Below are 27679 nucleotides of genomic sequence, written 5' to 3'. Positions count from 1 at the left end.
TAAAGGATTAAAAATTATTTCCAAAAACTGGCAATATAACAAACCAAGAGTTGAGGAGCAGTTATACTTCACTTAAGCAGTTTTTCTTGACATATGAACAGTTCTTAATGGATCGTTTTAAAAAACAGCCATTAAAACTGTCCTTAAATCTCCTCTGACAACTCCTCCACATGAATTTAAATTAATATTACAACTGCAATAATCTAACACAGGGTTTTGTCAGACAGACAGTGTGACTTATGTCAGAAAGCCCTTCATTGTTCTCTCTGCCAAGGTTAGAGCACAGAAGCAATTGTGGTTAAACATCTGAAAACAGTACAGAAAACTATAGAAAAATTGTTTGTCTCTATTCACTCTCTCACCTTACTCAGACAGTTTGAAATATAAAACTGAAAAAAAAAAAAAAAAAAAGTTTGACCTATAAAAATGACTACTAACATCTGGTTCACTATTGTCTGCTTAACAAGGTGGTGTTTTTTTTAAAGTCACATTTAAAGTGAAGCTGAAGTGTGTAATTTCTGCACCACTAGAATTGCAAAAATAACTAAATTTTTACAGTTTCTGAAGAAATTGTGATCGTACAGCTGAAGAAAAGTTGTAGGCCGGTTTGATGAGAAAATCAAAATAAAGAGCTTGAATTTGTATTTGTGGAAAGATACATGGTACATCATATGTGTGAGTATCTCACCTCTGGTATTCCAGAACCACAAGCGTAAGGGGCGAATGCTCTCACCAGAGTCACTGCCAGGAAGGCAAAGAGAAGAGCCCAGCACACATACATGAAATAACTCACCACATATGCACTGGCCCCCTGCAGGACACACACAGGATACAGCTGAAATCAAAGGGGCTTATACACAGTCACCCCCTACAGGATATATCCACAGTTAGAGGCCACAATTTTTCTTGCATACTGTTTACTTACATCCTGAAGTTGACGATCAAGAAATGAACAATGGGGGATTTAGGAGAATATGACCTCCTAATTAAGGCTTGAAACACCCTCAATATTAATATGTATATCTTTATTCTAGATTTACATGAAACACTGGCTTAAAAGTCTTTAAAATAATGCCTCCGATCTCAATAGATTGGATCCTGAAAAATAGAAATTTCTTTACAAAATTCCTTTACTGCTGCATTTCAGAATTTGTTAATAAATGTTTAAATCCAATGAATATATAATACCAGTAGTTTTACAAAGTAATAATAAAAAAATTATCTGAGATGAAAATATTTTACTGTAATTTCTTCAACTTTCTACATTGTAGCTTTGTTTGCATACCACAAGGGGGTGATATGAACTACCGTTCAGAAGTCTGAGGTCAGTAAGACTTTTTTTAAAGATGTTAATACTTTCATTCAGCAAGAATGCATTAAAGTGACAGTAAAGAGATTTATAAAATAATTTTAAAAAATCTATTTCAATTAAATGCTGTTCTTTTGAACTGTGTTCATCGAAAAATCCTGAAAAAAAAAAATGTATCACGGTTTCCACAAAAATTAAGCAGCACAATTGTTTTCATTGATAATAAGAAGGGGGAAAAAATGTTTCTTGAGCAGCAAATCAGCATATTAGAATGATTTCTGATGGATCATGTGACACTGAACACTGGAGTAATGTTGAAAATTCAGCTTTGCCATCACAGGAATACATTACATTTTAAAATATATTAAACAGAAAACGTCTCAGGTTATGTATGTAACCATGGTTCCCTGAGAACAGGGAACGAGACTGCGTTTGAAACGCATAAGGGGAACGTCATCACGTGAACCGGTGTCTGAAAGCAGGCAGCCCCGATGCATGGCAGGTAATGCAGTGTCTCATTCCCTGTTCTCAGGGAACCATGGTTACATACGTAACCTGAGACGTTCCCTTTCGAAAGGGAACTCTACACTGCGTTTGAAACGCATATGGGGAACGATATACCCACGCCGCCATGTTTGAGGGGAGTGCATGCCAAAGATGGCTAGACAAACGTCAAATGCCAGAACCACTCCCCCTACGGGTCATACATAGGCTGTCAGTGACAGCATTCCCTATGGCCAACAGCCCAAGCTATAAGCCTCAAAGAGGCCTTTCACAGAAGGCCTACCAAGGCCGCTCAAAGGCTTCTGGGACCAAACTTCTTTTCAGAGAAAAGAGGGTACCTCTAAGGGAATGTGGCCAGGGGGCCCGAAGGAACCCTAGCCAGTCACTTGTCAGGGGAACAACGTCAACCCTGAATGCCACCAGGGAGGCCGACCTGGTCTAAAAACAACCTAGTCTTGGCCAATGACCTGTCTGATCACAGAGAAGATATCTAGTAAGAGTGACTGCAGAGGCAGTAACCAACTCCAGACCAGAACGTAGAGACAGGCATCCTGGAGTGCAGGACTCAGCTTAGCGCTTTTTACCCTTACCAATGAGGGGAGTAACACTCTGCTCAATCATAGGATCTACTCAGCGCCTGATTATTTGCACTGAGGAGGCTGTGCACTCTAAGAGACCCAAACAAGGGAAGTACAACCAGCCTAGGGGCTGATCTTGAACAGGGAGGCCTCAGAGAGGCCTTCAACCACTGACCAGACTTAGGGAGCTAAGGGAGCTAAGAACTATGCAGAACAACCCTCAAACAAGGGTTGTTACAGTCTAACAGATAGACTGTACTGAAGGCATAAAATCATGGAGGCCCAGGAAGGGGCCTGCAACATGACGTTATTCTACATCGTGTAGAAATATCACAGCAGCCTTGCAAAAGGCCAAACATGTGAAACTACATGCTTAATCTGCTTAAGGACATCCAGATGTGGGGGGGATAGCTTAAAGGGCGGCCTGTGAAGGCCACACACCTAAAGCAGCTCTCTTGCTGATAAAGCAAGATCCCACAAACATGGGAACTCGTTCAGATTGAAACAGAGTTAAACTAGCAGATAAGACTGTAGAATGCCCACATCACAGTCTACCTCAACACATTCCGACAAGCAGTGTACTCAGTAAAAACACTTTTTACTCTTTAAGCAAGAGTACAAACTTACACCATCATGCTCTGAAGGAGGCCCAAAAGAAGGCCTACGACTCCAGAAAGACACGTGGCGTCAGCTCGTGGCAGTGTCTAAGCTCTAAGGGAGCCAATATGATAACCAAACTCTCCAGTGAGGTTAAATATATAACTCAACCTGAGCTTAATTCTAATTCAACACATTCCAACAGGCAATGTACTTAGTAAAACACTTTTTACTCTCAAAGCAAGAGTACAAACTACGCCACTCTGCTCTGAAAGAGGCCCGAACAGGGCCTACTATTCCAGAAAGACACAGGCGTCAGCCAGTGGCAGTGTCTAAGCTCTAAGGGAGCCTAAACTGAGAACCAAACTATCAAGTGAGGTTACCTAGCTTAAATCAACCTGAGCTTAAAATCTACACATTCCAACAGGCAATGTACTCAGTAAAAACACTTTTTACCCTTACAGAAAGGGGAGCACAAAGAATATATGCTGCCATGCTTCTGAAGGAAGCCAAAACCAGCCTACTACTTCAAATAATCACGGGCATAAACCTATTGTAGTACTAAGTGAGCAAAACTCTGGCTAAACATCTACCAACAAAACTTGTGATACAACAAGCTATTGTGCTCTGAAGGAGGCCCAAAACAAAGCCTTCTACTCCAAACAACACAATCAACATCTTGTGGCAGTGTTCAAACTCTAAAGGGAGCTACATAAGAACCAAACTGAATAGTGAGTTTCACAAAACAAACTCAACTTGAGCTATGCATTCCAACAGGCCATATACTCAGTAAAAAACACTTTTTACCCTTATTAGCAAGTGGAGTACAAACTTAGTCACCATGCTCTGAAGGAGGCCAGAACAAAGCCTACTACGACAGAAAACAGGTGCTAACCTGTGGCAGCAATAGAGTTATTGGGCTCACATTGTGTAGGGCAAAACAGAACTAGAGCATTAACAACCCTGAGAAACAGGGGAATGCTTCACTTCTCATTCATACTACCCTGAAATTGTGAATCTCAAGGGTGGGCGCTTTTCACCAAAGACAGAGACATCTGTACTGAACCCTAGGGAACAGGAGCTTAAAGAAAGCTAACACTGTTTCACTCAAGCTTGAATCTTAATTCAAGGGGTTCAGGGGAAAAGACTGAACAAAGTATAGAATGAAAAGCTCTAGAAAAGTGGGGCCACAGCAACACTAGCATTTTCTTATTCATATAGTGATAAGGGGCCTACCACCCGAGACAACAGCACCAGGGAGACTTAGCAATAGTCTGCTACCTTAGCTACTATCTATCTTGCACCTACACCAAAGGGGTAATAGGCCTTGGCCTGACTACTCTAATAAGAGGAGGCCAGAACTAGGAAAAACTACACTCTCCTGACAGGGGTAGTAAAAAGGTGTGAAATGCTCCAGTATATCACCCAAACCCTAGTTCTAGCCTAGGCCAGCAATAGAAGCATAGATCTGCCTGGGGCTTAAACTCAGCCTCTAAAACTCTCAATAGAGAGGAGGCAACTCTGAAATAAACTCTATAAACAAGAGCTCAGAGGAGCGATGCTCAACCCAAGCCAAACAATGTCAGGCGGCCCAGAAGGCCGACGCTTAACATAGATCTATCTGAAGTAAAGAGTGCCAATCTCTAATACAAACTCTAGCTATGACCAGAGGAGAAAAGCTACTCTACCATATGGTGGCTGTAAAGGTGGCCATATAGCCAACACAAAGATAACCAACCTAATGGGAACTTCAGGGCCCCAATTTTCCCCTTCTATTTCTTTTTACACACCCAGGAAAAAACTAAACAGGAAAACTAAGGTCAATATATTTAAATATATAAATATAGACCAAGCCTACTCCCTGCGGCTCGAAGAACGTAGACTTACCATCATAGAAAGATGGAATCTATGGTTCTATCAAGCCAAAAGGCGAGCCAATCAGAAAATTTTTATCATAGGCCCAGCCCTCGGCCTGATCTGTAAGAAGCACCTGGGTAAAAAATATCATTACTCAGGAGGTGGAAGAAGAAAGGAGAGGGTAGATGTAACTACCCTCATGGAGAGGAAATCAATCACCGACGCTGCTGGCGTCTGTAATTGATTACCTCCTTCAAATCTTCTTCTTCCTAGAGTCCCGCCTTCTCTGGGACCTGCTCTGATGAGGAGGAGGTGCCCGAGAGGTGATACTGGACTTCTAGCCCTGTCCCCGATCCTCCAGTCTGTCTGGGCCCAGAATCGGATCTGAGTGGTATGAAGATCTTAAACGCTGCCGTTGATCCAGATCCTTCAGCAGATCAGCATGGTAAGCCTGTAACACTGCCATCGTGTGTAAGGCAGCACCAGTCTGACCCGCTGCCGCGTATGCCCTGCCATTCAAGCGAGATGTCATCTTAAGGAGCTTAGAAGGCAGGACTGAAGCTTTCAATGTCTGTGCTCGCCCTGCGACGAGATAGTTAGCAAACATCTCGTCAATAGGGGGCATCGACACATACCCATACCGGCTCATTCCCTCAACATCAGCGAAATTAGCTCACTGATGTCAGTGAATATGAGCTGAGTATGGGCTCACGGGGGCTGCCAGATTATGGCCAGAAAGGAACCGTATGTCGAGCCGTCCGCGTGCGGTCCCTTTCTTAACGCGCTCTCATGGCAGCTGCAGCCTGCCAGAAGCGCGCTCCATAACCTCGAGCAGCTCTGCATACGTGGGGCAGGGAGGCTTTGAAGTTTCAGAAGGCTCGCCTTCTTCCTCTTCAACAGCCATCTCCTGCTCTCTTGGGCTTAAAGCCAGAAGAGCACTCGCTGCTGGATCAGATGATGCCAACGAGAGGATCATCATCATCCAGCAGCTCACCCTCATCAGCCACTGGGTTTTGCGAGAGATTTACACCTCTCTCAAACTCCTCAGCGAGCTCCACCTAGGGCTGTGCAATTAATCATATTTTCGATTTCAATTTCGATTTTGGCTTCCAAAGATTATGAAAACAAGATAATCGAGGTAAAATGATTACTGTACCGCTGCTGCATTCCGTTCAGCACACCTTCCTTTCCTTTACAGTGGTGTGCTTTTATTCCTCCCTAACCCAAACTTAACATCCAAATCAGCCGAATAAGAGAGGGATGTAAAATGCAGTCTACTGTTGCTAAACTTCAGGACGTGCTTGATATTAAACATAAACCGTGGTATTAAAAAACGCATTAAGCCGCGAAACGGGCGCTGTTCCCTAGGCGGCCACCTGCGCGCGCCCTCCGAGACAGTGCGGAACACGCATAAGCAAAGGTCTTCAGATATGCGCCTAAACAGTCAAATAGCCAACACAAATATATCAAAATGCCGTTTTGGTAAGTATCCTCGTAAATGCAGTCGGTTATATGTTAAGTGTACACTGAGAAAGTGCACGTGTGTATTGCTGCCTTCACGTGCTATCGTAAATTTGATAATTACCACTTCTGAAGTCGTGATTACGAGCTCATCGCATTCATGTTGCGAAATGAAAGGGTGTTTATGTGCAATTTTTACCTAGCAAGCTCGTATTTACCATAATTCCGAGACCTCGTGAAGGCAGCATATAGCATATAGGCATAACAGTAGGCCTATATTGGGTCCGTGCAGCTCTTAAAGGGACAGCAGCTAACATTAACAATGACTTTAGCAATTATTAATCTAACAAGAAAAGACAGAGATAAAACCACTCACTGCTCTTGAATTAATAACTTTAGTTTTAAATAAGAATTAGTCTATATTTAATGTATACAGCAGTTATTTTACATTTGATTACTTTATTCAATTTCTGTTGGGTATTACTAAACTAAATACCACTGTTAGTACATCTATCTGAAAAACCTAAAGCACTGTTTATTTCATTTGTATTTTTGTTCTGTTGTATTTTTTGTCTGCTTTGTTTGTAATTAGTTTCTTTGTTCTTAATTGTTGACTGTTTATTGTCTTCTGTAGCTGTTTTGAGGACTTTTTACTTACATTAATTAACCTAGTATTAGTTTTTGCTGAAGTATTGATAATTGTGAAATTTCACTGACATTTAAAATTACGCATATCATGAAATAAGACTTTGATCACATCACCCACCAATAATCGTGTTAAATAATCGTGATTTCAATATTGACCAAAATAATCGTGATTATGATTTTTGCCATAATCGAGCAGCCCTAGCTCCACCTGAGAGCCCCATGATTTCAGCCGCCACTCTGCCTCTGCACGGGCGGGACCAGAACCACCAGACACAGATGCCGGCCCCTCTTCCCTCGAGAAGAGGGCCAGACGAGAGCAGAGCATCTTAATAGGCAGACGCTCGCAGTTTACACAGACAGCGCCCTCAAGCACTGTCCGTGCATGCTCTTCTCCCAGACGGAAAACGCATAGATTGTGTGTGTCATCGGGTGTCAGAAACCTGGGACACGGATCCACACACTTCCTGAAACGTTTGTTAGACATAGTAATTATTCTTACCAGATTCGAACAATCGAAATCAGACAAAACAGCCCTTGAAGACGAAAAGATACTGACTTCTTCTCTAGGCGCTCCTTTTATACTTCCGGGTCGCATCTATGATGACGTCATAGGCTGTCGCTGGTCAATAGGATTGGTGAGATTTGATATTGCTTTCAGACACCGGTTCATGTGATGACGTTCCCCATATGCGTTTCAAACGCAGAGTAGAGTTCCCTGTTCTCAGGGAACAGTTATTTTAAATTGTTATAATATTTCACAATATGGATGTTTTACTGTACTTTTGATCAATTACATTTTGCCTTGGTGAGAATAAGAGACTTTACAAAAACACTAAAAACATTAGAAAACTCTTACCAACTCTAAACGTTTGAACAGTAATATATCGTTAGTATACCAGCACCACAGACGAATGGTTAAACAAGAGATGACTTCTAATCCACAGAGAAGTGAGGGACCAGGAACTCATTTAATTTAGGTTTCGCAGAACACTGTCATATATTTAGAAATCTTTGAGCTAAACAGGCCTGTAAAGCTTGGATTCTGCTAAACTAAGAAGACTTATTACAACAATCAGACACAAAAAAAAAAAAGTAACAAACAAACAAACAAGTAACAAAACACATCTGTCTTTCATCTGTCAACTAGATGTAAATAACAATGTGATATTCTACTAAAACAATAACCACTAGCGTTTGTAATTTTTCATATCAGTGAAAACATGAATGATACATTTGATTTAAAGCAGTAAGCCACAACATGATGATGAAATGGTTACCAGGGCTTGAAATTAACTATTTTACCTGGTAGCACTGGTGCTCCCAACTTCCAAAAGTTAAGAGCACAAGCAAAAATTTAGAAGCACCCACTGAAAATTAGGAAGCACCACATTTGAACAGATTTCTTTTATTTAAAAAGAAACGCAATGAGCTGCAACATGGGTTTAAATTTAGTGAAGGCAAGCTTTTATTTGGCGATGGTGTAGGCAGTGTTAAATTTCACATTCAGCTCTGCAAATTGAGCGGAACAACCGGCAGCATCTTGATGATGAAAAGCTTCAACAATCGAATCTGATCCTGAATTCTTTGCCACACACTTGTCCTTGCATATCTTGTGCTTGGCACTCTCCCAGTGTTTAATCTAACTCTTGTGTTTAAAATGTGTGGATTCACTGGCAAATGCAGCGTTACCTGCAACCTCTGTCCCACAGAGGTTTGCAGTCGTGGCGTAATGGTTACAGAGTCACACTGGTAACCCGAAGGTTGCAGGTTCGATTCTCAATACCAGCAGGAAATGACTGAGGTGCCCTTGAGCAAGGCACCTAACCCTCAATCGCTCCCCGGGACAAAAGCCACTTTTTGTAACTTTTTGTGGCCACAAAAGCCACAGCAAAAATGGCTGCCCACTGTTTCCACAGTTTGCAATGTGTGTGTGCACTACTCACTGCTCCTAATGTGTGTTCACAAACTTGGATGGGTTAAAGGCAGAGGACAAATTCCGAGTATGGGTTACTCGGCCTTCACATGTCACTTTTCAGGCTTTACAGTGAGCGCAGTGCATTGAACCATTTTCATAGTGGAGCCACTAAAAATCTTTCAGCCACTCTCCTTGAAAACTGTAAGCCTTCTTTTCTGCTGGTAGATCCACACTCACCACATAATTGCCATCACCAACTCCAGGGTTTACATTATCTGTAACTTTAGGCAGCTTACAAAAGAAATCTCTTATATTAGTGTTCTTTTCATCTTCTCTCTTCAGCTCTTTACATTTTGCGTGCTAGTTAGCTCCCTGTCACGTGACAATGGAGCGCAATGAAAGGGAGTGACTGATGACTAATATTAATTAAAATCTGCATTAAAAGTTAAGAATGTAAAGATAAAGTGTAATTGGTTATGTAATGTTGGGTAGAACGGTGGATTGATCACTGTATCAAATACTGTGCAGTAATTACTGAACCTTTTGTAGGGAAATGAAAACAGGTCACACCACAACAATTATTTGCACTTGCACAAATGCTCCCAAATATATTTTGAGGTCGCACAGATTAAAATTCGGGAGCATATGCGACCAACATGTTTGCAATTTCGAGCCTTGGAATACACATGTAATATGGTACATCAGTGCAGGTTGAATATGGAACCCACCTCATTGACTCCAACCACGAGCTCTGCCCAGCTTTTCCACTGAGGACACTTGTCTCTTTCCTGGAAAGTGGTTTCATTGGATGTCCAGCAACAGTCCTCGTGATTAAACCAGAACCCGTTCAGGCACACACCCTCTTTAAGGTCTGTCATCCAATGGGCGGCAATGTCTATACCTCCAGCCAAGGCCCCTGGTGAGGGAAGAGATGGGACACAAAAGATATTCATCTCACATCATACAAATGTATTTTTACATAATTATCACTACTTTTTACTTTTTCTAAAGAGAATGTGAGTGGTGTTTGCCCATCAAAACTGCTACCATGATGTTAGGGTATTGTGGGAGGTTGCCAGAGTATTGCTATGGGGTTGCAAAGGGCATTTTTAGCTAGGTGTTTGCTTACTGGTCCAAGTCAAACAACCCCATACTCAAGTTTCTTTGATATTCTGGTTCCTAGAGACTCTGGACCTTCTGCAAGTTTAGGGGATTTTGTCAATTTTTTTTTTTTTTTTGCCTGCCAGGCTAAAATTATAGGTATGAAAGCAAAGAAAAGTAATAGCACACCTCTTATCAACTTTTGACGTATCATTCTTCTCCCTACAGCACAAGTGATGTGTGATGACGAATAATCCTTAGGGCTACGGGATTTTAAACTTAAATAGGAAAAAGAGCAATACTTATACTTACTAATTACTCCTTTATATGAAAGCCCATTTCTGACACATAAGAAAAAAAAAATCATGCTTTAGTAAACCATAAAGTCATAAGAAGTCTTAATTATGACATAAACTACAAATAAGCATCATAATTTTGACTTTTTAATCTCATAATTTTTTCAATTGCATTTTTTCCCAATATGCCAGAAATGGGCTTCTATATCTTTATGATTCAACACAGTAAGTGTGGACTAACTGAGTACGAAAAGTATGTAAGTCCACTTTGAATCCAAAATCTTTAATGTACTTTTTGCATTCAAGCTCAGGAAATAAATACAAAGATATTAAAAAAAAAAAAAAAAAAAAAAAAAAAAAATCACAACAGCTACAAGGAAATAAACAGGAAGTGGGCTGACCTGACATAAGTCCAATGAGGAGCATTAGAAGCCAGCCAGAAAAGGCATCACTGACACTGAAGAGCAAGGCTAGTGTAGACTGCTTACTCTTATTGGTGATCTGAAAGAAACACAAGGTTTTGGAGCAGGAACTGTGGGTGGAGTTTCATAAGCAGGTGGAAACCCCACTCACCTCTCTATGCCGATCTCTGTCTTTAGACTTCTCCCTAACCCAGTCGATGGTGTTGAAGTCCTCATAGGTGCCAATGCCAGGAATGGTGTCATCCATTAGATCCATCAGCTTAGGACTGTTGTGTAGTCTCCAATCAGCTTTACAGCAGCCTACAGGGACAAAACACAACAACAAAAACTCATGGGAAATCAGCAGACACTCTGCATATTGCGTGCAGCAGTGCATGCCTATGCCGTTTTTCTATTGTGAAAATAGAATGCAAATAAAATGGCAATTAAGGATGAACAATTCCCATTGTGGCCTGAGAGGAATTACAGATAAAAACCAGATCACAATTACATATAGATATCGCTGACAGGGCAAAGCTAATGCATTTTGAATGAGCCAGACAGACTCAAGAAAAAGAAAAGGGCTGATGTTGACCTCAAACAATGACCACAAATAATAGTGGATGAGGCTGGACAGTTGGAACAGGATACAGAGTCACGGCTTCTTTAGTAAATAATTTTATTTCAAGAACTAGGAGATATGTAATGGAACGTTACATTTAGAGTCAATACTATGCAATCATTTTGTATGGATTAGTAAGGAGATATACAGCAGATAACTAGACAGGGCTCCTTTTCCTAAAAGCATTGTAAGCCTACGATCAACTTAGCTCACAATGCTTTTGAGAAACACAGCCCAGGGGCCTGTACCATGAAGCCAGATTAGCTGGCTAGCCAGGTAAGTTTCAGATTAGTTTGCACCATTCCTGGGTTTTAGGTACCATGAAAGTGACTTGGCTTTTAGCGGTGTTCATCACCATAGTAACTTGTGCTCCGTGGCAAACCTGCTCCAGGGCAGGTTATGTTCTGGTTCAGAGATCTCAAACCAAAACTGGGCCAATCGGATGTGAGCTAAATGAACTGACACATCCAACGCAATAAAGTCAAGCCCAGTTTCTTGTCCTCCAAATTAAAGGTCACTATATAGTAAAAAAAAAAAAATTAACAATGAAATTGTCTGGTTTTAATGATAATTACTTAGAATTATTTTATGATTTATATAATTATTATATGATATATATTATTATTAATCCAATACATACAAGCAATTTTAGTTTAGCAGTTATTATTAAGCATTTAGTTTCAATGAATATTAATATATACAGATCATATGTAATATAAATAAGCTGTAAATAAACTTTAATATGACATGTGACCTTACATTTATGAGTCTCTATTGCTATATATTATCAACTAAATAAACTAACTTCACAAGTTTCACTTGCACTGATAGTTAAGAAGATAATTTCTTTTATTTGTCCTCTTTCATGGACAAGTATTTTCATTAGTGTAAATGAGTTTAAATACTTCATTTTCTTCAATCTCTTAATCTTCAGCAAAAGAGTTTTGAATCGCGCTGGCTCTCTCACGAGAAGTGAATCATAGTTTCTCTCTGTTGCAAAGCATGTGATTGGCTGTCCACCACTGATGTCATGGATTCATGTGCACGTGCTCCACAAACTCAGGATCAAAGCCTGAGTTGACAAAGAAAGTTGATGATAAGCATCATGGTACCAACAAAGCCAGATTGGAGTGGTTTGGTTTTGTCAACTCAAAACTAATCCTATAACCCTGAGTTTGTTCAACTATCATCATGGTACAGGCCCCAGGTCATTTTGGCTACCATCATAACTAACGTCAGTATGCAAATAAGTCAAATGACACAATGAACTGAAACACAGGTCAAATGTTTCAGATCAAACAAGTTTAGCTGGTTTAACAGATGTAGAGTGAGAGAAACCAGGCCTTCAGACAGGTTTTAAACCAATGTGTGATACAAACTGAAAGATTCAGGTTCAACTTGAAACAAGGCATCTGACAGCACAACAGCATTTATCATATTTTCAACATCTGACATAAAGGACGGCAATGCTGCTGGCTATATGATGATATATAGATGTGATGACTTTTACATTGTTACAAAAAAATTCTATTTCAAACATTTCTTTTCAATCAAAGAATCATATGACACTGAAGACTGGAGTAACAATGGTGAAAAATCAGCTTTGCCTTTACATTGTAAATTATATTAAAATAGAAAAGTTATTTTTTTAAAAATCTTAGCAACCCTAAACATTTGAACAATTTAATATATCACAGCAAAAAATAATGACAGTGCAGATTAGGCTCTTATTAAATGACTAATGACAATATAGATGTTCTCTGAAATGTTTTTGTTCCTCCTCAACCTGAAAAAAAGAAAAATATCAACAGTGGAATTCAGTATGAACACATTAAGCATGTTAATGTTTGAATGCAAGTCTAAATCATTCTCAATCAGGCTAAAGAGGGTTAACAGGAAGTTTTAGCACTCAAAATAACCAAAGGAATAGCCTATAGGAAAATAAGGGAGAAGTGTGGAGTTTGACCAATAAAAAGTTATTTGACTCTTGGTGGAAAAACATTAAGGAGGAAAAGATGTTCAAAGCATGGGGGTTTAAGAGGAAACAGTGGCTCTAAAATGAGTCTGTGTGTGCGTGTGTGTTCTCATTTAACTGTGATCTCATTCACTGTGTCATTTACTGATGGTCTAATTAAGAACAAAACAATAAACAGAAGTGAGTAAAGACTGAGATAACAGATATAAATAGAACAGAGATGTTTACCATGAACAACAGCAGCTCAAACTAAAATGAACTCTTAATCTAGTTCCTCAGTTTCTTCTTTTGCTTAATTCTCTGGTGACTCCCTCAATCCAAATCATTCTTACAAGCAATGAAATTATGCTGTTGGTGTCATTAATTTTAACAATCCCAATGAATGCTGACCATGAGGTCATACTGATAAGGATTACTCTAGAAAGCATCAGACTTCAGAAACAACTGGTAAAATGCATATGATGGCTGTAACTACATTTCCTGCCTGTCACAGTGACTCATGACTGCCAAATCACATAAGCTGTAAACCTGATCTATCCCATTTTCCTTCATTTTATTTCTTTTTATCTCTTAGAGCACCACTGAAAACAAAGCTGAAACACACACAGTGCATAATGTTGCCTTAGGCTCACACAAGCCACCTTCGTTAGTGTTTTGCCATTGTTTTTTAAATGATTAAAAGAATAAAGGGCCTTCATGCTAAAATTTTTCTTAACAGCCACACAAAACGCATGCATGCATAGCAAAGAAAATTACACTAACATAATAGTACCATAAACCTATGGCTGCAAGATTTGGGTGAAAAAAAAAAAAAAAAACTAATTGCAATTTTTCTTATAAAAGTTGTGATTATGATTTAAAATGCGATTTAAAAAAAAAAAATCAGGTTTGCTGCGCTTGTTTGTAGGGCTGCACAATTTGGCCAAAATTTTGATCATACATCAATACGGCTATGAAATAATACTATTATTACTACTACTAAATACAAATATAATTAAAGCTGCAAGCAGCATTTATCGGGGTTCAAGCATTTAAGGCCTTTAAGCACATAAAAAGGTATTATATTTTATTTAGCAAGCACTCAGATCATAGATGGAAAAGACCACTTACAGCCAATACAGGCAATTTACTAAGGAAAAATATGGTTTTTAAAGGTTTTTTTTTTTTGACAGTTATAGCACCACCTATTGCCCGATCTCCACCACTTTTTTGGGGTGTCCTCAGAGTGTGTCCATACATATGTGTGTCAAATTTGGTGAAAATAACTCATTTCGTTTTTAAGTTATAGACACATATATACATATGAGAGCACTGAAAAAAATGACCCATGAGTGACTTTGATTGGATTTTTTTACCACTTCCTATCAAAATTTTGCCATTTGGGCTGTGACGTTTAGTTAACAAGCAATGATTTCCAATTGTGGTTTCGTCTCAACCGGACTATATTCGCAAAAGTTTTTTAAGCGCTAAATCACAACGTTGCACAAACCATAAGCTAAAACCTGGCAAGTCTGGTATCGTTGGACTTGGCAAGGTTTCAGGAGTCTAATGTCGTGACTCCCGTGAAAATAATTCAACCACTACGTGCTTGAACCCCTAAAAATTAATAAATAAAGGAAAATAAGAAATATTACTATTATAATATTTCACTGTAAAATAAATAAAATCTAATAATATAATAATAATTTTATTTTACATTACAACTGTAAAATTACAATACTAATATTTATGGCTGTCTTAATTTCTTCATTTTCAAATATTAAACAATCGAATTTTATTTGATTTGAATTAGATTTAATAAATAAATTAGATTAGATTAAAATAATTAAAAATTTAATAATATAAATAAATAATTAGATTAAAATTAAATAAATAATCCATTTAACAGTACATAACCATAGAGTAGAAATAAATATGACTTAATAGAAACTCATTTATAATATACATTTTTCAGTATATCAATTGGATGTTAATAAAGGATAGATGCCTTTTAAATTTTAGGATGAGGGTCATACACACACAAGGCCTGTGGCATCTAAAAGATTGAAAACCCCTGCTTTAGGGTACGGAAGCTTAGTCTTCGCTTCAAAGACAAAATAATATAGAATTAAACTGTTTTTCAGGTTGTATCTTCACACAGTATTAAACAGCTCAATATTACAGTAAGAGTATCAGACAGGAAGGTAGAGTGAAATGAGGAAGACAGAATAGATTGTGAAATACAGACATTAATAGTGGAAGTTCCTGGTATAAGTGTCTGTCTGTGACATCAAGCACAGCATCATCTGTATCTGTGCAGACAGAGAACAGATTGATCTGATTCTACCATGTGGCGTGACTAAAAGATTAAACCTACATTCTTTACAAAACAAGTACGTTTTACAGATGCAGAGTGTGAATTCTAGCACAACGCTTCAGTTTTTAAAGGTCAAAAAGTGAGATTTTACTTTATACGTTTTCTTCTTTATTCCTTTAATTTTCTCTTTTGTGTCTGCACCCTTAGTACATTTATTTGTCCATGGCTGGTCTGTGCTTAAAATTTAAAAGGGTACTTTACCTAATAATTAAAATTCTATGATCATTCTCTTATCATTCACCAATTCAAATTTTGTCAGAACAGAAAAAAATCTATTCATTACATTTTTCATGACCATATTACTTTTTCTTTCTTTTATTTTCACTGACACAAACAAAAATGAAAAAGGCTGACATGGTTTTAAACTAATGTTATTCAATCTTTGCCTTCCAGACTTAAAATGCACACATCATGTAGACCAATGGAATCACTTTTCCTGAGGGGTTCAAACTCCCCCAAGCTCAGTTTTTAGACCTTGGTATTTCTAAAACCCTGGGCACGGCCATGTATATGATAAGACATTCAAACTGTAAAAGTATATGCTTTATTTATCAAATGTTTGTAAAACAAAGCTTAAAAACTAAAAACAATCCAGTTAATCTTGCAAAACCATAAAGATCTTTGATAAAAGCTGAAATAAAATGTACAGTGCATCCAATATTGGTTAACATCAACTTGTGTTGTGCGTGAGTGTGTCCCTACCCACACTGTAATCTCGGTTCAGAGGCGGGACATCCTCACTGAAGTCCACCGTAACATCTGAAATATCCACCAGTTCATCATCACTGCTTAAACTGTGATAATTATCGTTGCAAAACCCTCCGTTGTCCATCATCCCCCTGTCAGAGCAGAGAGAACACACAGTAAGCTCATAGAAGAGTGAGGGGGAGTGAACAATACAAGTCATTCTTATTGCATTTATCATCCTCAGAAGCATACTGCGAAATTATGATGCTAATATGACAAATCAGGTATAAACCAGATACAGTTCTTGTAAATGGTGCGTTTTATCAAGAACCGTTGAATGTCATTGATAATGTTATTGTACTGAATGCTGAATGTTACTGATAAACTAAAAAGAATTAACTAATACAAGTAAGGTGTTCAGGAATTGTTCAGCTATCATTCAGCTGGTAGCACTGTAAGTTTCTGATTCACTAAAAAGAACCGGATCACATGAGTTATTTGTTCAGGAATCAGCGGGCTACCCTGATCTCGCTGTCCAGCCATGGCCAAAAGTTTTGGCAGTGACAAAAAATTTTGTGTTTTGCAAAGTTTGCAGCTTCAGTATTTGTATATTATTTTTTCACTAATCATTTTTTCATTAATTATACATTTTTTCTATGGTCTACTGGAAAACTATGATTGGCACTATGGCATTTTATAATATTTAAAGGCTTTCATTGGCAAAAACATTCAATATATGCCAAGAGAAATTATAGTGTTGACCCTTCTTCATAATCTCTGCAATTCACTCTGACATGATGGATATCTTTTGGGGCAAATCCTTACTGATGGCGATCCATTCTTGCCATATTAGTGCTCAGAGTTGGTCACAATTTGTGGAATTCTGTATGTTCACTCGCCTTTTGAGGACTGACCACATGTTCTCTATAGGATTAAGATCCGGGGAGTTGCCTCACTTGCCTGGCCACCAGGGCCAGCACAGTCAGGGTGGCAAGAAAGAGAGAAAGTTAATTTATTTATCTTTTGAACATTCATTTGAAATTATTGTACTTGTATCAACAAATTATCAGCTCGTTAGTTATTTTAAATCTAAATGAACTTTCATCCATTCTCCCTAGTAGTGCCACTCCCGGACACCCCTCCCCTCTTCCAGACCCACCCCAATCTTAGAGCGGCATCGGTCTACATGCAAAACACCCTGATGTACATCTAAAAATGTCATCAAGGACATGAATACAAAAGATGACAACTTTTACTGCTGGAGATGTCTAATGATTTTAAAGCCTGACATGCGCTTTTGGCTGGTAGGCTAAAGGTAAGAAGAAGAAGAAAAAAAAAGAAAAAAAAAGAAAAAAAAAAACAGAAAACATGCTTGTGTAGCCTATGCTTTTATTTTAGTGCAATTTTATCAATAAACAAAATCTCCATCTCAAAGATTGTGTTTAATTGTGAGTGTGAAGTGGAGGCGGCACAACATTGTTTTACCTAGAGTGGCAGTTGAGTTTGTGCCGGCCCTGCTGGCCACAGATCCAAAATTTCAGTGTAATTATTATATCACTTTTGCTCTGTGACATGGTGTTCCATCATGCGGGAAAATGCACAGATCATCATAAAATTGCTCCTGGATTGTTGGGAGAATTTGCTCTCACAGGACATTTTGATACCATTCTTTATTCATGACAATGGTTTTGAGCGGAGTTGTGAGAGAGCAACTCCACACATGGATGGTCTCAGGATGCTTCACTGTTTGCATGACACAGGACTCATGGTAGCGTTCACCTTTTCTTCTGTGGACAATTGAAGTTTCAAACAGTCAGAAGGGGGCTTCATCAGAGAAAATAACTTTGCACTAGCCTTCTGCTGCCTAATCCCTGTACTTCCTGCAGAATTTCAGTCTGTCCTTGACATTTGTCTTGGAGAGAAGTGGCTTCTTTGCTGCCCTTCTTGACACCAGGCCGTTGTCCAAAAGTCTTGGCCTCATTGTGCCATCCAGATGCACTCACACCTGCCTGCTGCTAATATTGAGCAGCTCTGCACTGGTAGTGACACGATAGCTGACTCCTCAGGAGGAGAAGGTTCTGGCACTTGCTGGACACTCTGGGACGTCCTGAAGCATTCTTCACTGTAGTTGAATCTCTCTTCTTGAAGTTCTTGATGATTCTGTAAAAATTGTTCTTTCAGATGCAATATTCTTTACAGCAATTTCCTTGCATGTAAGGACATTTTGATGCAAAGCGATGATGGCTGCACATCTTTCTCTGGAGGTAATCGCTGCTAACACTAGAACACAATGATTGGAAGGACTTCTTCCCTCCTTTTATAGCAATCAGTCTGCTCTTATAATCCAATTCAGAATTATAGAGTTATAGATTTTACCTGACTAGTACTCTTTTACACTCTTTTACCATGTGCTGATGATATGATTAGTGAAATGATGACCTGGTCATTTTGTGCCAGGGCCAAAAAAACAGAAATTTGGGTTTTTGTGATGTTCATTTTTTGGCCAATTAATGTTTTTGCATTTAAAATGCATCTGATCACCCTGCACAATACTCTAGAAACAATGTGAATCAACACCACAACTGAAGAAGCAAACTTTGCGAAACACAAAGTTTAGGCTATGTCATTGCCATTTTTTGCCCTTAAAAAAAACGGCTGATAAAAGTCATTCATTAGTGAATCGCTCTACACTACAGAGCCCCTAAAGGGACGTGGTGGTGGAAAAAAAATTGGGATGGTAGGAAAAAAATTTTTTCAAATCTTTTGCATTCCCTCGCAAAGATATTTGCGTTCACTTGCTGTGAGCTCGGACAAACACTTCCTCTTTAATGTCCCGCTGGCTGGCAGTAGTGTTTCAGTCAGCTCTATACGTTAATAATTCACACAAATAATGCGCGACTCATAGAGTTTGAACTTGTTGGACTCAAATATAAAGAAATGCAGTCAGTGCTTAACTCAAGGAATTCAGAAAAGTTGCCGATATATTCACAGATTCGAACTTCCCGAAACAATAACTCATGAGCTAAACGTTGTTAAAACTCAAATGCAGCTATTTCCAATCATAGTAACCTAGACAACGATCTACAACAACCCAACTGTCCTCAAATGTGCTTTATAATAGTCGCACATTATTTGTATGCATTATTAACATATGGAGCTGACTGAAACACTACTGCCAGCCAGCAGGACATTACAGGTGCATCTCAATAAATTAGAATGTCGTGGAAAAGTTCATTTATTTCAGTAATTCAACTCAAATTGTGGAACTTGTGTATTAAATAAATTCAGTGCACACAGACTGAAGTAATTTAAGTCTTTGGTTCTTTTAATTGTGATGATTTTGGCTCACATTTAACAAAAACCCACCAATTCACTATCTCAATAAATTAGAATACTTAATAAGATCAATAAAAAAAAGGATATTTTAAACAGAAATATCAGGCTTCTTAAAAGTATGTTCATTTCTATGCACTCAATACTTGGTTGGGCCTCCTATTGCATGAATTACTGCATCAATGCGGCGTGGCATGGAGGCAAACAGCCTGTGACACTGCTCAGGTGTAATGGAAGCCCAGGTTCCTTTGATAGCGGCCTTCAGGTCATCTGCATTGTTGGGTCTGGTGTCTCTCATCTCCCTCTTGACAATACCCCATAGATTCTCTATGGGGTTCAGGTCAGGCGAGTTTGCTGGCCAATCAAGCACAGTAACACCATGGTCATTGAACCAGCTTTTGTTACCTTTGGCAGTGTGGGCAGGTGCCAAATCCTGCTGGAAAATGAAATCAGCATCTCCATAAAGCTTGTCAGCAGAAGGAAATTTCCTGGTAGACGGCTGCATTGACTGTGGACTTCAGAAAACACAGTGGACCAACACCAGCAGATGACATGGCAGCCCAAATCATCACTGACTGTGGAAACTTCACACTGGACTTCAAGCAACATGGTTTCTGTGCATCTCCACTCTTCCGCAAGACTCTGGGACCTTGATTTCCAAATGAAATGCAAAATTTACTTTCATCTGAAAAGAGGACTTTGGACCACTGAGCAACAGTCCAGTTCTTTTTCTCCTTAGCCCAGGTAAGACGCTTCTGATGTTGTCTTTGGTTCAGAAGTGGCTTGGCACGTGGAATGTGACATTTGTAGCCCATCTCCTGAAGAAGTCTGTGTGCGGTGGCTCTTGATGCACTGACTCCAGCTTCAGTCACTCCTTTTGAAGCTCTCCTAAGTTCTTAAATCGGCTTCACCTGACAATCTTCTCAAGCCTGCAGTCATTCCTTTCACTTGTACACCTTTTCCTACCACACTTTTTCCTTCCAGTCAACTTTCCATGAATATGCTTTGGCACAGCACTCTGCGAACAGCCAGCTCTTTCAGCAATGACCCTCTGTGGCTTACCCTCATTGCTTACCCCACCTTGATGATCGTCTTCTGGACAACTGTCATGTCAACAGACTTCCCCATGACTGCTGTTGGGATTACTGACCTAAACCCAGTATTTATACCCTGAGAATGGTAATTTAATAGAAATTGAAATTAAATATTCTAATAATTTGAGATACTGATTTTTTGATTTTGATGAGTAGCAAGCTGTAATCATCAAAATGAAAACAAAAAAGTCTGGAAATATTTTACTTTATGTCTAATAAATCTAGAATATATTTAAGTTTTACTTTTTGAATTAAATTACAGAAGAAAAAAAAAATAACTTTTTCATGATATTCTAATTTATTGAGATGCACCTGTAAAGAGGAAGTGTTTCTCCGAGCTCACAGCAAGGGAACGATAATATCTTTGCGAGGGAACGCAAAAGATTAGAATTTTTTTTTTCCTCCCATCCCAATTTTTTCTCACCACCACGTCCCTTTAGGGGCTCCGTACTACACTGTAGCCTAGAGCCAACAGCGGTGTTAGTATTAAAATAAGTAGTGCTATAAACACTGTCAGACAATTTTAAAAAAATCATTAATGGAATCGGTTCTGAAAAAGTGCCGGTTCTCCGTTTCAAAACCTACCGCAAATTGATGCATCGGTCTCCCAATGGGGCTCCTCTGAAATATGATAGTGAAACTCAGTCAGGGTTCAAAAACTCTACCACTTCCTTTCTCTTGCTCCGCAAACGATTTACAAACCAACCGATACAAACGTACACAATTCCCCCAAAATACAGCATCACCGACAGTCTGAGGGTTTTTGATTGATCAGTCCTTTTTAAACTCGAAGCAAAAAAATACTTATTTTATTGACCGCGTTGTAGTCACCACACAATGTCAATTATTGTAGAGCTAGAGCAATAAAGTGACCAAGTTTATGTCCTCTATTTGATCAGTTTAAGTAGCAGATAACACTTTTCCCACAGACGTTTTACCTCATTTAAACACAGCTGTCATTTGTCTGTTATCTGTCACTTTTAAATCGACGCTAATTTGTTCTTTTGAACGATTTAACCAGTCCAAATGATTCAGTTGACTGGATCCGAACAAAACATTTTGATACATACCTCTTTCGTTCTTTGCGTAGTAGTCGCTATTTGTTAGTAAGTTACTGGACTTTAAGGCGCCAAGTCTTGTGATCAGGATTTTAAAGTTCCTCGGTTAAACAATGCCGACGTAATCTTCCCCAGATGTCTGCCAGTTCCGTCAACTGGTCAGTCACAGTTTACCCGGCAAAAGCATCTCACAGCCTTCTGACCACGGATGTCTTCAGTCCAATCACACGGACCTTTCGAGTGGGATAAAGTCTGAAGTGGCAGGGGGTCTGTCCATATACCGATACATCGCTTAGTGGTTTTAGCTCAAGAAAGGTTTCCTTCCTCAAAAAAAGGTGAACTGTTTGGAGGTCAATAGCGCCACCCAATGTCTTGGCTCATTTTTTCCTAATTTTTGTATGATTAATTATACATTCAGTTATATGACCTCATAGTATTTGAGCGATAAATAATTTAAAAACTATTTGAATGAACTGCAACTGAATTTAAAAATGATGGCTGGTTACAATGCATATAATTATACCCATTCACTTACGTATATCAGATTTCTTTTAGAAATTCTTTTATTTTGCAAGGATGCATTCAATTGATCAAAGGTGACAGTTAAGACAAGAAAAAAAAAAACTTTTGATCTTTATATCCATCAAATAATGCTGAAAAAATGTATCAGTTTCAACTTTGATAATAAGAAATGTTTCTTGCGCAGCAAATCAGCATATTAGAATGATTTCTAAAGGATCATGTGGAAGTGGAGACCAGTAATGATTCTGAAAATTCAGCTGTGACATCACAGTAATAAATTACATGTTAAAATGCATTCAAGTAGAAACTGGTTATTTAAATTGCAATAATATTTCACAACATTATAGTTATACTGTATTTTTGATCAAATAAATGCATCCTTGTTGAGCAAAATACACTTTTTTAACATTTTAAATATCTTACTGACCAACAGCTTTTAACAATGGTGTATATTAACCGTTCTCTATGAAGTCACATGTAAAACCAACAAAACAATACTTGCAAAAAGCAGAAACAGCGATTAATTTCTTCATCTTTTATTTCTTATTTTGTCTCTTTTTAAGGGTATCAGCAGGACTGTTTTGTGTGCGTTGTCACCCACAATACGGGCAAAACATTCAGAGAGAACAAAGAACTTTGGGTTTCCATCAGATTGCTGGAGCTGTTAACAAAAGTTGCAGGTTAGGTTGTAAGTCTATGTAGGGGTGAGCAGGAACCAGAGTTAAAATCCTATTCCATTATCACTAAACCAGGAATTCGGTTTAATTCTAGTTTAATTGCCGATTTAAAGTATTGTCAGCTAAATAGCCACTTCAGCAAATCAGAAGCAATGATTCGTTTCCTATTCTAAGTATACAAGTCTCGAGTAAATACATTTCAGGGTCTTGAATGCAGCCTGGCAAGTATGGAGAATCACACTTCAGTGGTATATTAGTTTTGCTACCTCACTGGACTCAAAGCAAAGTTTGCTACAGGGGCCCACCCTTACGGAAAGAAAATATATTTCCCTATATATGAATAATCAATATATTAAATGATATAACAGTATATTTGAAAATATACAGAATAATATATTGTGTAAATATATTAGAATATATTGAATAGTACATAAGGAATTGCCGCTTTTCATATATTTACTAATATATATCACAATGTACGTAATTTTATATTCAGTAATACACTTCATAATATATAGATTTATATGTGATGAGATATGGTAGGCTACTGCATGTGTAATATATTGCAGATATATTTACTCATGCGATATAAACATATTAACCACAGGCTCTACTCTTCAGCACAATGGTAACCCCAAAAACTCATACCAGAAAACCTTTTAAATTCCAAAATATGTGCAACAGATATACAAAATAAAGGATAAAAATTTATGAATATTACATGTAATGCTATTTTTGTCTTCATTTCTAAATATTTTATATTTCAATATGTAGCCATATACAGGTGCTGTTCATATAATTAGAATATCGTGAAAAAGTTCATTTTTTTATTGTAAATTATTTTTAAAAATGAAACTTTCATATATTCTAGATTCCCTACATGTAAAGTAAAACATTTCAAAAGTTTTTTTTTTTTTTTTTAAATTTGTTGATTAGAGCGTACAGCTAATGAAAGTCCAAAATCCAGTATCTCAAAATATTAGAATATTTACATTTGAGTTTCATTAAATGACCATCCCTACAGTATAAATTCCGGGTATCTTTTGTTCTTTGAAACCACACTAATGGGGAAGACTGCTGACTTGGCAATGGTCCAGGAGACAATCATTGACACCCTCCACAAAGAGAGTAAGTCACAGAAGGTCATTACTGAATGGGGTGGCTGTTTACAGAGTGATGTATCAAAGCATATTAAATGCAAAGTTTACTGGAAGGAAGAAATTGGGTAGGCAAAGGTGCACAAGCAACAGGGATGACCGCAAGCTTGAGAATACTGTCAAGTAAAGCCGATTCAAACACTTGGGAGAGCTTCACAATGAGTAGAATGAAGCCGGAGTCAGCGCATCAAGAGTCACCACACTCAGACATCTTCAGGAAAAGGACTACCAAGCCACTTCTGAACCAGAGACAACGTCAGAAGCATCTTACCTGGGCTAAGGAGAAAAAGAACTGGACAGTGAACAGTGGTCGAAAGTCCTCTTTTCAGATAAAAGTAAATTTTGCATTTCATGTTGAAATCATGGTCCCAGAGTCTGAAGGAAGACTGGAGAGGCACAGAATCCAAGCTGCTTGAAGTCTAGTGTGAAGTTTCTGAAGTCAGTAATGATTTGGGGGGGCCGTGACGTCTGCTGGTGTTGGTCCATTGTGTTTTATCAAGTGCAAAGTCAATGCAGCCATCTTCCAGGAGATTTTGGAGCACTTTATGCTTCCATCTGCTGACAAGCTTTATGGAGATGCTGATTTCCTTTTCCAGCAGGACTTTAGCATCTGCCCACAGTGCAAAAACCACTTCCAAGTGGTTTGCTGACCATGATATTACTGTGCTTTATTGGCCAGCCAATATGCCTGACCTGAATCTATGGGATATTTTCAAGAGAAAGATGAGAAACAGTCGATCCAACAATATACAGATGATCTGAAGGCTCAATAGTGCCTCAGCAGTGCCACAGGCTGATCACTTCCATGCCACACTTCACTGATGCAGTAATTTGTGCTAGGAGCAAGTCATTTGCTGTAATGTGTCCTGCCGATCAAGTATTGAGTGCACAAAAGAACATACTTTAAAGAACTTGAACTTTTCTGTTTTGCAAATCCATTTTTTGATTGATCTTAGGAAATATTCTAATATTTTGAAATACTGGATTTTGGACTTTCATTAGCTGTACGCTCTAATCATCAAAATTTAAAAAAAAACCTTTTGAAATGTTTTACTTTACATGTAGGGAATCTAGAATATATGAAAGTTTCATTTTTAAAAATAATTTATAATAAAAAAATGAACTTTTTGATGATATTCTAATTATATGACCAGCACCTGTATGGTCAATGCATATATTGCAGTTTATTAAAAAAAATATGAGCACTAGTTTCCCATATATGGAAATGTATTATGTCATATATTGCATTATATTTTGCAGTATATTCCCATATATTTTTGTTCCGTAAGGGCATCATTCGTGCAGGTCTTATTTTGTGTGGTGTGAAAAACAGAGTTACGATGAGAGCTATAGTACAACGCTTCTTGAGAACAAAAGTGACAGATCATATCTAAAGTGCTAAAGTGAGGAGTTCTGTGGGTGGAAGAACAAGTCATGAGCACCAACAGGCCAATGAGAGACAGGCAGTTAGACATAAATATACACAAACAACACTCATATGGTTAAAGCAGGTAGTTTCAAGCAGTCAGAGTTTGTGACAGACATGTCCAGCAGGAATTTTACATAGGTTATTATGGCTGTAATTGTGCCATATTCAAAGTCATCAAAGCCCAAACTGCTCATGCGATAACTGCCTGTCAGAAACTGAAATATAGCAAAAGCGTTTTAAATAATCAGTCTAAAATTCTCAATTCAAACCTTTTACTACAACACACAAAAAAGAACAAAAAAGGTTTCTCAAATTGTTTACGTAACAGTCACCATCATGCTGTGATATCTGGCAAAATAAAGAAACGTTTTTGCTATACTTTGAGCTCACAGTGTATATTTGGTTCTTCAGGATGAGGCTGTGCTATTCCGCTGGCATGGAGAGACAAATACATCAGACCTTTTCATAATACTTCACAAGAAAACTAACATTCTTACACCAACATATACTGTATATAAACATGCCACAAAGGTAGATGCGCTGACAGCTCGTCACTGGAGCAGAGATGCAGAGAACAGCGTGTGTGAGGCATTCTGGCTGTCTGACGGCAAGATGGAATAACATCTCTTATGACATGTCAATGTTAAAATCACTTTTATACATCTTCATAATGGTAAATAATTTGAATGTGAGAACAGCTACAACAATGAAAGATTTTGATATTGTGGAACGACTTAGCGGGGGTCGTCTGGGGCTGCTATCTTCTCCAGACTAGGCTCCATGCCCCAGATCTCACGGGCATACTGGCTGATGGTGCGGTCACTGGAAAATTTTCCACAACCAGCAATGTTGTGGATGACCATCTTGGTCCATTCTTTAGTATTCTGTTTCAGAATCAGGAAGAGGAACAAACTTCAAGTCAGTGTGTTTCTGTTGTTTAAAGGCCTTTAAGAACAATGAATGTTAAGCACTATTTCCATCTATACATTTTGAGGTGAATCGTATCACATATTTCCAAATAAACTGATGGAACAGCTATTTTGAATGTAAAATGATATGCTAGTGTAGTCCTAATAAAATGGTAGCACATATACACATTTAAAATCTAGTCTTCTTCTTCAGGAAAAATAGACCAAAGTATTATTCACTCATCTTGTTCACATAAACTACCGTTTAAAAGTTTGGGGGCTGTAAGATTTTTTAATGTTTTGGAAAAAAGTATCTTCTGTTCATCAAGGCTGCATTTATATATATACATTTTTAATATCAATGTTGAAAACAGTTGTGCTGCTTAATATTTTTGTCAAAAGCATGATACATTTTTTGATGAATAGAAAGATTAAAAGAACAACATTTATTTGAAATAGAAATCTTTTGTAACATTTTAAATATCTTTACTGTAACTTCTAAACATTTTATACATCATTGTTAAATAAAAGAAGAAAAATATTACTGACCCAACATGACCTACTGACCTGAAACATTAGTGTCGTCAAACAATATCATGTTGTTTTAATACAAACCTTATACAGGGCGCTAACTTTCTGCTGACATTTAATGTAGTCTTCATAGTCAGCAAACACCTTGAACCTGCAATCACAACCAAAATGTAATTTATATGATCAGTATTACATTCTCTTTTCAGTGTGAGAAAGAGAATGTAAAAGGACTATGTTATCCAAGAAAAAGTGTGACATCATTAGGATTTTCTGTTTTCTTACCTGTCATGGTGCATCAGCATCTTGACAATGTCTTTAAACTGATCAGGCTCTCCAGGACTAAAGAATCCTTCAGAAATCTGATCCATGACTTGTTTCAGTTCTGGAATGCGGTTATAATACTCCATGGCATCGTATCTGGAAATAAACTTCAATTAAGTTAAGCAACACTGTATACTCTCATTTGTAACCTTTCTGTTAGTATAAAAAATGAACAACACTATAATTTTAATTTCCTCCTTATTTTGCTAATCTCTATTTAAGTGGATGATGTTTTAATAAAATACATTTAAATGGACAAACTTTTGTAAATATTAATAAACGAATGCACTAAAAAAAAAAATTAAAAATGCTATTCAGACAAATTGTTAATTGAAGCTAATG

At 38.0% G+C, this 27679-nt stretch overlaps 2 protein-coding genes across 9 annotated transcripts in view; both read right to left on the bottom strand.

Moving 5' to 3' along the window:
- clcn5b (chloride channel, voltage-sensitive 5b) overlaps nucleotides 1-22140 on the bottom strand; it is a 50872-nt gene extending 28732 nt beyond the window's left edge. For 2 of the 8 annotated variants that reach the window (XR_007930957.1, XR_007930958.1), the window contains exons 1-7: nucleotides 21805-22140; nucleotides 17207-18467; nucleotides 16323-16459; nucleotides 10840-10988; nucleotides 10668-10767; nucleotides 9598-9785; nucleotides 689-811 (exon numbers count right to left, since the gene is read on the bottom strand). Coding sequence is in view for 6 of the 8 variants with exons in the window: in XM_051900704.1 (XP_051756664.1) it covers nucleotides 689-811; nucleotides 9598-9785; nucleotides 10668-10767; nucleotides 10840-10988; nucleotides 16323-16459; nucleotides 17207-17226 (717 nt within the window). In the remaining 2 variants the exon portion in view is untranslated. Of the gene's footprint in view, nucleotides 1-688; nucleotides 812-9597; nucleotides 9786-10667; nucleotides 10768-10839; nucleotides 10989-16322; nucleotides 16460-17206; nucleotides 18468-21319; nucleotides 21356-21804 lie in introns of all 8 variants that reach the window. The other 6 variants (XM_051900711.1, XM_051900708.1, XM_051900704.1 and 3 more) reach the window with 5 other exon arrangements.
- A 694-nt stretch (nucleotides 22141-22834) lies between these two features.
- Nucleotides 22835-27679, bottom strand: part of pygmb (phosphorylase, glycogen, muscle b) — a 61317-nt gene continuing 56472 nt past the window's right edge. The window contains exons 18-20 of the mRNA XM_051900702.1: nucleotides 27299-27433; nucleotides 27101-27167; nucleotides 22835-26461 (exon numbers count right to left, since the gene is read on the bottom strand). Of these exons, the coding sequence (XP_051756662.1) occupies nucleotides 26312-26461; nucleotides 27101-27167; nucleotides 27299-27433 (352 nt within the window). The 3' untranslated portion in view covers nucleotides 22835-26311. The remainder of the gene's footprint in view (nucleotides 26462-27100; nucleotides 27168-27298; nucleotides 27434-27679) is intronic.

Source organism: Ctenopharyngodon idella, chromosome 7, assembly GCF_019924925.1.
Source record: "Ctenopharyngodon idella isolate HZGC_01 chromosome 7, HZGC01, whole genome shotgun sequence".
NCBI classification, from domain to species: domain Eukaryota; kingdom Metazoa; phylum Chordata; class Actinopteri; order Cypriniformes; family Xenocyprididae; genus Ctenopharyngodon; species Ctenopharyngodon idella.
The sequence above is the reverse complement of the archived record's forward strand: the minus strand, read 5'-3'. Positions and strand labels throughout refer to the sequence as shown.